General features: G+C 36.1%; 1 protein-coding gene across 1 annotated transcript; it reads left to right on the top strand.

Moving 5' to 3' along the window:
* Nucleotides 1-1,685: 1,685 nt before the first annotated feature.
* On the top strand, nucleotides 1,686-8,388 carry DTWD1 (DTW domain containing 1). Its single transcript, XM_010192269.1, has 4 exons — nucleotides 1,686-1,964; nucleotides 3,047-3,190; nucleotides 4,421-4,697; nucleotides 8,159-8,388. Exons 1-4 carry the CDS (start codon nucleotides 1,689-1,691, stop codon nucleotides 8,386-8,388), a joined length of 927 nt encoding a protein of 308 aa, XP_010190571.1. The 5' UTR covers nucleotides 1,686-1,688.
* The last annotated feature ends 613 nt before the right edge of the window (nucleotides 8,389-9,001 follow it).

Raw genomic sequence — 9,001 nt, 5'->3', positions numbered from 1 at the left:
GGTGAGGAGCGGTACGGAGCTACCCGCTCCACCGCGAGGGTGTCGAGGCCACAGGAGTGGCGAGGGAGGGAGGAGGGAGTACGGTGGGGAGGCAGCGCGTCCCTGGCAGCCCCGCAGCCCGTGAGGGGCAGGCGGCTGCGACGGCGGTGGCGGGGCCTCGGGGGGGTGCGTGGGGCCTTATAAGACATTAAACTGAAAAGAATCAGGCTGCAGGCCCTCTCGCCCTCTTTGCTTCTTGAGAACTCGGTAACAGTATGGCCTAATCAGAGATGTACGGTGTATCTGGTTTATCTCGGAGGTGTTTTAAAGCAAATTGCACTATGAAATTTATATGCATAATAGATTTTGTGTTTATTTGAATGGAGAGCCCTGACTTTTCAAAAGTTAGAGCGTGGGGGAGGGGGAGGGGAAGGTATCATAGCAGGCATGAGCATTTAATTTTACCAGAAAATAACAACTAATTTTTCTGGGATTAATTTTAAATTTTTATTAGAAAGTTAACCAAGTGGTTTTTTACTGTTATTTTCCAATTAAATTACAGTTGGTTTTATTTTAAACACTTAATTTTGGATCACATCTCAGGAATTATTGTTTGTTTGTTTTTGTTAAACATGACTGTGTTGTTACATCATTTCACAAGCGAGATCCCTGACATGAAAAAGTAAACCTGAATTAGCTGAAAGTAAATACTGAGAATTACTTTTTTTCATTTTAAGTGATGCAGCACAGAGTGCAAAAGGCAGTTTGTAACTACTGCAGGCTGTGCAGGCTTCTGACTGTGCTTTGAAGACCAGAGAGGACCCCAGGTGATCTGCTCAGAAGGGTTTCACTGGAACTGAGACAATGAACCTCTGCACACAGCAGTGCTAATTCTGTCTGGATTGGGTACAGCCATGCTTCTGATAAATTACTCAGAGTACACAATGAAAATGTTGTGCCAGCTGCAGAGGGTAGGACAGAATCTGTTCAGAAGAAAGTCTGAAAAAAATCCACCAATGTTATTAAATAAATAAAAACTTAGAGAATGAATCTAGACTGTGTCGGCACTTATGTCTGGTACATGGAGCACCAAAGCTGTGTTTTAGCTCGTGAGACTAACTTTTCACCCTCAAGCCTTGCTCCTGGAAGATTTCTTTTGTCTCACTAAGTTCTGTCAGCAGGGATTTCATTCAGGTAGTTTGGTTTGCCCATTCACAATACATTTCAGGATACAGATCTAGATTTGTACAATTCACTTTTTTTTAATGAATTTCTGTCCTGTAGACATTTGATTCATTGTCAGTAGTCATGCTGAAGACTAATGGGATTGCTTATGCAGGTAAATAAGGTCTACCAGTGTTTTAACAAGCATGTAGACACTGATCCTACAAATAGAAAAAAATACAATTCTGCATGAGTGAAGTGAGTGGGACAACTTATCTTAGTAAAATAATGAATGTGCATTAAGGATACAGATATCAGATTCTTTCTAGCTGTTTATCTTGTGCTCTCCTGAAATCTGTTTGGAATTCTTGGTGCTATAACAATTGAATCAGATTATTGTATTATTTATTCTGTTATAGGAAATACTTTCTTTGATGAGTATTTTTTGCTAAACAGGATCATTTGAAATAATTTCCAATAAATTAGTTCACAGTACATTGGATTTTTATTTAACAGCTACAACATATTGTCTGTTTCAGCTAACCATGTCTTTAAATTCACCTACACTTCTAAATGAAGAAAACTCTCAAGGACTACAGAGAAATACTGATTGTTTGGAAGGTCTAGAATTGCAGGCTCCATCATCGTTTCAAGATAACCCACTTCAACAACTACAGTTAGCATCACAGGAAGTACTTGAAAAGGCAAAAAAGAGTGGGAGATCAAAATGCCCCCGATGCAGTAGTTCAAGGATGTTTTATTGTTACACATGCTTTGTTCCTGTTGAAACTGTCCCTACCAAAGAAATTCCAACTGTAAAGGTTAATATTTCTTACAGAATTTTTATATTTTTGTGCCTTTTAGTTACTGGAGACACAGTCTATCTGTGACCATTTCTTTTCTCATTTATTCTTTAAATTCATCTTAAACACAGCTATAACTATGCATAGACTACAGTTACATAAAATTACTGTTCTGATTTGAGGAATTACAAGCACAGACGCTGGCAATGTTCCAGTCCTCACATAAACATTTATGTATCTACTAGATGAGAAGAGAGGGTAAAGTCACTCAGCTTCTCATGCAAATGACTATGTTTTTACTTAGTTCTTGTAAGTTTCTTTACAGTGCTCTTACCTTCATCGTTCAGTTTCTAAGAACTCTGGCCAGAAGAGAGTATATTGTGAGCAAAAAATACGATTTGTATATAACCAGGAGTTTATATAAAATGTGAGCTAAAAGGCATTCTTATATGTCATGGTTGTGTAATTCAGATAACCACTCCTAAAATACAAATAAAGAATCAAAAATGTAATCCCCTTCAGCTAAAACACTTGGAGAAACCATCAAAGAGGACTAAGAGGCATTTTGCAAAATCACCTAGGAACTGAAATGCATTTTGAAGACACTCTGTAATTTGAAAGCATCATGAAAATACTTTAGAAGTACTTTGGAAATTTGACCTAGTGGATTTTGGCATATTTTCATTGAAATGGCCGTTTTTGCAATAGGATGAATACCTCATACAGATAATTATTCACATTTAGGACCATTACATTGCTTAAATTAAGACCACATCTTTTTTACCTTATTGATACTATTTTCAGAGGTTTTACCGCACTGCAGCTGCAGCATTCCGCATTGCATTCATTGCCTACTTAGGTATTTACATGAACTGAGAGAATGTAACAGGTGCTTCTTGTCACTTGTTTCTAGTTTAGTTCTAAACCTATTGAAACAAAGACTTTGCAAAAAATTGTCAAATATGCCTGAAGTACATGCCCATAGGGATTTCTCCTGGATTTTGGATAAATTTTTGTACAAAGTTTTGTACCTGTGTATACGATCATAAACCCTGCTTAGTTCTGTTTTATTTATTTTTTTTTTAATTTTCTTACTGTAGTTACCTTTGAAGATTGACATTATTAAACACCCAAATGAAACGGATGGCAAAAGCACTGCTGTGCATGCTAAGCTCCTGGCACCTGATGATGTTACGATTTATAAATACCCTTTCATTCCAGAATATGAAGAAAGAAGACATGAAGTAAGAAATGTTATATAAATAGCAGGGCTTTGTGCCAGGGAGATGCAGAGGTATTTTCCTTGTGCTTGTTTCTGTAGTGGTACTGTGCTCTGCTGGGAGGGAGCGGGAGGACAGCACTATTCTGTTAATCTGGCCTACTCCAACTTGCGCTCTCTCAAAGCTTGGGCCTACAAATGCACAGTGCATGGACTGTCCTCCAAAGCTTGGAAAAACTTTGGCACTGTCTGAACACATTGAATTTCCTATGTTCATCACCGTAGATAATGGATAATTTGAGTCATTGTGAACCATAAGTACAGTAAGCTTAACAGCAGTTAGGTGTGCTCATCATGTTCAGCAACTACAGTGTTAAACTTCCTCACAATTTTTAACATTAACTATTACGGAGAAAAGCTACTGAAATTCAACTGTTGTCTGTCACGGTCAGCACAGAGCCTAAAAAAGAGCTATGAACTTTGATTTATGTGCTGGTTTAAATTGTGTGATTAATCTGAAATCTAATATTTACACATTTCATGACATAATTAACACTTTTATTATTGTTTGACTACATGAAGAGGATAATATACGTATCCTACAGAGATGTTATTTTCTTCAAGGAATGAGCCATCAAGGAAAGCATATAACCCCTATGGGGAAGGCAGGCAAAAGTGGGAATAGATTGCAGTGACTTTGTATTGTTTAGGCTTTCCAAGTCATGGATTCTGAATGCTGCAATAAGCTACTGAAAAAAATAATAAGTAAGGCCATCACTCGTCTCCTTCATGTGAGATATCTGTGGGACCCACAATAGACACAAGAGATTATTTCTTCTGATCTAAAATTTGTGAAATAAATTAGAAACTTTAAATTAGTTTTTTATCTTTAAATTAGTTCTTTATGGCCTTCCTGCCCTGTGTACTAGAATGACAAGTGAAATTGGAACTTCCTCAGGGCTGACACACTTGTCTTGGTTGAAAAAAACTTTTTTCACAGAAGTATTAGAGTTGGTAGTCAAGGCACAGAGATGACATTTAATTGAAGATCGCTAATAAGTATCTTTATTCATTATCTTAACATAGTCTTTTATCCTTTTAGACAATAGAATATTTTTTTAAGATATACTCTTTCATCTTCCCCGACTTAAACATTTGTGGGTGGGGATAGAAAATTTCTGGTCTTCAGTGAAACAATTCCTGGTGTTTTACTGGATTTTGTTGACACTCATATTTCTTTCTTTTCCTCATTTAGATAGCACTTGTATTTCCTGGCCCCAATTCAGTTTCAGTAAAAGATATTGCTTTCCATCTCCAAAAATACACTAAGAAGGATGGTTATGATAATGACAGTGACTGTTCCAGAGAGCCATTTCTTAAGCAAGCAAAAATAGAACCTAAAGAAGAAGAAAAAAATCTGAGTGAATGCACCTCAACCAACAGGAGTGAAGGCACCACACTGAAGAAAATAATATTTATTGACAGTACCTGGAATCAAACTAACAAAATAATAACTGATGAACGACTTCAAGGTAAAACCCAAGATTTGATATTGAGATGTTATTGCTACAGAAATTATTAAGGGAAATATATGTCTATGTAGCAGACCTGAGCATGATACAAACCTAACCCTGTATCTGAGTATATATGAAAGATTCAACAGTCTATTTCTGTGCTTGCGAAGACTTCCTGAACCAAAGACTCAATTAATTTTCATGTCATAGAATTTGTTTTGCAAAATTATAAGTGTAGAATTAAGAAAGCGTTTACATCTATTTCTCCCACTGCTCTATTGGATTATATTTTCTCAGTCTCACAGAATGGAAACGGTCATGTTAGACAATAAAAGAATTATGCTTTGAAGGACCTCTGAAGGAAGCCAGAAAGATTTCCTTTGCAGGTGAATATCTGCTTTTTCGTGAGACCTAGGGGAGAGTTTTTGTGCCATGCTAGTGACAAACAGTCCACTAGAAGGTGAAAGAGGGAGCTAGGAGATACAGTGCAAGTATGTTGTGGGTTGGTTTCTTTTCTAGAAAAGTTCTTTGTTTCATGGTCATTTCAATGACCTCACTACTTTCCAGACAGAAGGGGAATGCCTGCTTTCTCCCTACACCATCCCATCTCTGAGAGCAAAAACTTTTAATTCTGCAATGGTTTTCTGTCTTAGGTTCATTACAAGGAGTGTACATTTAAGTATTCTAAATAAAACTACAAAAGATAAAACAATGTAGCAATAGCATTCCATTTCCTTTGAGATAAATAGGAGTTTGAAAATACTTTCATTAATGAAAAAGGTGCACTTCACTTAGCTGGGAGGCAGGCTATCAAGTTTAGATGTAATATATGTAACTGCTTACTAGTGCCTGCATTGCACTGGACCCTACAGGGAATTTCACAGACTTCTTACGGGCAAGATTAATGTTGCTTTGCTGTCTAGTCAGTTTATTAAAGAATCCCACATGTTAGTATAATGTATTGGCTAATTCAAATCCTGTTACAAGTTTAACACAAAACATACTATATTAAATAAATTGAAGTATTACTGTAAAGATTAGAGTAGTTGCATATTGCAAGTTGCTGTAAAGCATTTGGAACTTTTTTTAAAAGGATGAATTTAAGAAAAGTAACAGGCAGCCAGGGGAACTGAAAATTTCTGTGGAGACTTATGCGGTGTATCAGTTAAAAGTTTGTGACTGCTGTTACTTTGGAGCTCCTAAAGAATGGTTTCTAGTTACCCCATTTGAGTGCTGGGTCTGGTCGACTCTTCACTCCTTTCTAGAACTTCGTCTCTGTTCCAGCTCTATTCCAGTCCTTTGTTTGCCCTGAGCACCTTTCAGGATTGCTCTGAGGTGTGAGTATTGTCATGGAAGTGGGTCTTCCTTATCCACACCCAGGAGAGAATTTTACCCTCCCATACAGGAGATGTAACAGTGTGCACAACGTACACATTCACTGCTTTCCTTAGTGCCTGTCATAAAGAACATAAGTTGCATTAATATTCCTTTTACAGATTACAGTTTTGCCTCCCAAGATGAATGGAGCAGAGTTTCTTTTGGGCATAAGCTGACAATTTTTGTTGTATACACAACATGAAAAATGCAGAACTGTTGCCTTTTTTCAGGTTCAACTACAAATAAATTCATCATCCAACAAAATACTCCTCATGTTAAAGTTCAAAAAGGAATGTTCATAATCTCAAATAAAAAGTAATTGCTGTACTTATTCAGAAAGATGAAGTTACAAGAAATTCTGGATGGAGACATTAACAAAGCCAAGAAAATGTAAAGAAAAGCCTTGTGGTTTGTTAGCCTGCATTTATATAGAGAGTAAATCTAGCTAATGGTACTGCAGGAGAAAGCAAGTTCATACATCAATTTAAAAAAAGTCTAGAAAACTTGGACAAAAAAAATATTCTATATCTTTGGATTAATGATGTAATGTAGCTTTAGAAAGCAAAACTAAATTAGTTGTGTTAAAGACAGGAAATATTTGAAAGTTGGTAATGTCTAGGATTGATTACTTCATTAATAGTGATCACTAGATCAGAAAGGAAACAGTTGCATCTAACATTAATCATTACTTTCTTGAATGAGTGATGAGGTTTATTGGGAACATCAGCATAGGAATTAAAGAAACAGATTGCTTTGGTATATCTTCCTGTAGGTTTGATCCACTTTATATTAGCCAAATGTCTTACTTTATTAGCTTATACATTCTCTTGTACAAGGCTGAATCATATATCTGCTTTAGTTTGGGTTTTTTAAAATTGCTGTGCTTGCTTTCATTTCCGAAAGAAAATGGTAGCCTGTGCACAGCTAGGATATTTGAGAACAGTAAATTGATGAGTTTTTTTAAACACTGTAGGAGAGATTTCTTTTACTATGCAAGATATCATACATTATTAACTGCAAAGCAAACAACTAAATCCATCTTGCGATTACACTAGAAAGAATTATAATTAGTTTGAAGGGTAAAAAGTATAGAATTACAAGTGCTAGGCTATAGGCCAGTTAGCACTCCTGAATTTGGACCTTAGTGAAACTTCTCTGTCCATGAGTTCCAAGCAATTCTTAAACCATATTGTTATTCATACTATTGCTTGTACTAAACCATCCTATGACACACAATTAGTATCCGATTTTAACATCTAGAAAAAGATGATTTTACAACCTAGTCCTGGTATTATTGACAGGTGTATACGCTGTTCTTTATAGTCCAACTGTCCATCCTGTTTACAAAGTGATTACACATTAAGGTGGTTTTAATTCTGAGTAGTTTGTGCATCTTAATGAACATAAAAATCAAGATACATGTTTAAAAATCTATCTGAATAATAAAACAGTCAGAGAGACTATAGTAGATAAAAGATTTTCATATGCCATAGAGACCACATTTCTTTCTTTCATCTTGAGTGGGAATGCTTTTAGTTTCTAATAAAATTAATGACCAGATTCTGTCATTACTTCTGAGTAATCCCAGTGAGATTACAATTACTTAACAAGCATAAATGAAAAGTGTCTGGCTCTTAGCAAATACTTCTCAGAGTTCAGCAAAACTAACAATTTCACAGATTCTGTTTTACACTAGAAAGGTATTAGCTTTGCAGAAGATGAAGTATATTAATCATTTTATGAACACTGATGAGCCTTTGTAGGTGTGAGTTTCACTCTTCTCACCTCAAGAAACCCTGCAGTTTCCGGAGGGCTGTGAGGCTGTATGAATGAAAAGATAACCTATAAAGTTCTAATTGCAAATCTAGGGATTATAACCTACAATTTACAGCACTATTTAATCAAATTTCAGAGTCCACAAAGGAGGATAGAATTATTGCCTCCATTTTACAGATGAAAGATGGAGGTACAGGAAGAGAAATGATTTGCATGCAGGTATCTGCAAGGCGAGCAGCAGTCGGAAAACAAATATTAAAGACTTGTTTGGCATCGCATCCACCAGTCCACATTGTCTAAGCTACATTAGCTTTTTTTCTTGACAGGGTTGCTACAAGTTGAGTTGAAGACAAGGAAAACTTGCTTTTGGCGTCATCAGAAGGGGAAGCCAGATACATACCTTTCCACAATAGAAGCGATTTATTACTTCCTTGTGGACTATCATCAGGAGATTCTGAAAGAGAACTACAAAGGACAATATGATAATCTGCTTTTTTTCTTTTCATTTATGTACACATTGATTAAAAATGCCAAGTGTTGTGCAGGAAAGGAGTAAGATGTCTGTCTATAGGTAAGTAACAGTGCATTGTATTTTGTTTCTTTTGTAATGATAAACTGTACAAAACTATTTTTATCTAACAAATGTGGAAATAGATTGTACTCTTAATGGCTATAGCGTTTATCCAGAAGTAAGCTGCAGACCTCATGTCCTGCCTTCTTGAGGTTGTAGAACTACTCAGATAGGCAGTCTGATTAGAATTACTTATTTGCAAACAGTCAGGCTTTGCTAACCAGTGCTGTATTTGAACTTACAGACCTGATATGCTCATCACAATGAAAGTATTTCCTGTGGTGGGGATAGGAAGACTTGGCCCCTCTTGCCGTAAGGAGTGATTTCTCTAACTGCAAAAAGGAATTAGCAGACTATATTTTTAATTGTTATTATTAATACTGTGTTTCAGGTGTTTTCTTTGTGTTTTACCCAGTAATACTGATTTAACTTTCATGACATCAAAACCTGAGTGAAATCATTAGGATGGTATTTAACTGGGGAGGGGAGAGGAACCAATAGAAAATGAAAGATCACATTAAGTGAATAGAATATAAATTCCGTACTTTCAAGATTAATTCTGGAAAATTTTCCTAGTAATAGAAAAGAGCAATCTCTT

This window comes from Mesitornis unicolor, unplaced genomic scaffold (genome assembly GCF_000695765.1).
Source record: "Mesitornis unicolor isolate BGI_N332 unplaced genomic scaffold, ASM69576v1 scaffold4349, whole genome shotgun sequence".
NCBI classification, from domain to species: domain Eukaryota; kingdom Metazoa; phylum Chordata; class Aves; order Mesitornithiformes; family Mesitornithidae; genus Mesitornis; species Mesitornis unicolor.
Note: the sequence above shows the minus strand (reverse complement) of the source record. Positions and strands in the feature narration are given on the sequence as shown.

What these genes read in the sequence shown, in the direction of transcription:
- DTWD1 (XM_010192269.1), top strand. Translation starts at nt 1,689, where the DNA reads ATGTCTTTAAATTCACCTACACTTCTAAATGAAGAAAACTCTCAAGGA. An exon ending in ATGAAGAAAGAAGACATGAA is followed by an intron (nt 3,191 to 4,420) that starts GTAAGAAATGTT and finishes TTCCTCATTTAG; the next exon opens with ATAGCACTTGTATTTCCTGG. An exon ending in AACTGATGAACGACTTCAAG is followed by an intron (nt 4,698 to 8,158) that starts GTAAAACCCAAG and finishes TTTTCTTGACAG; the next exon opens with GGTTGCTACAAGTTGAGTTG.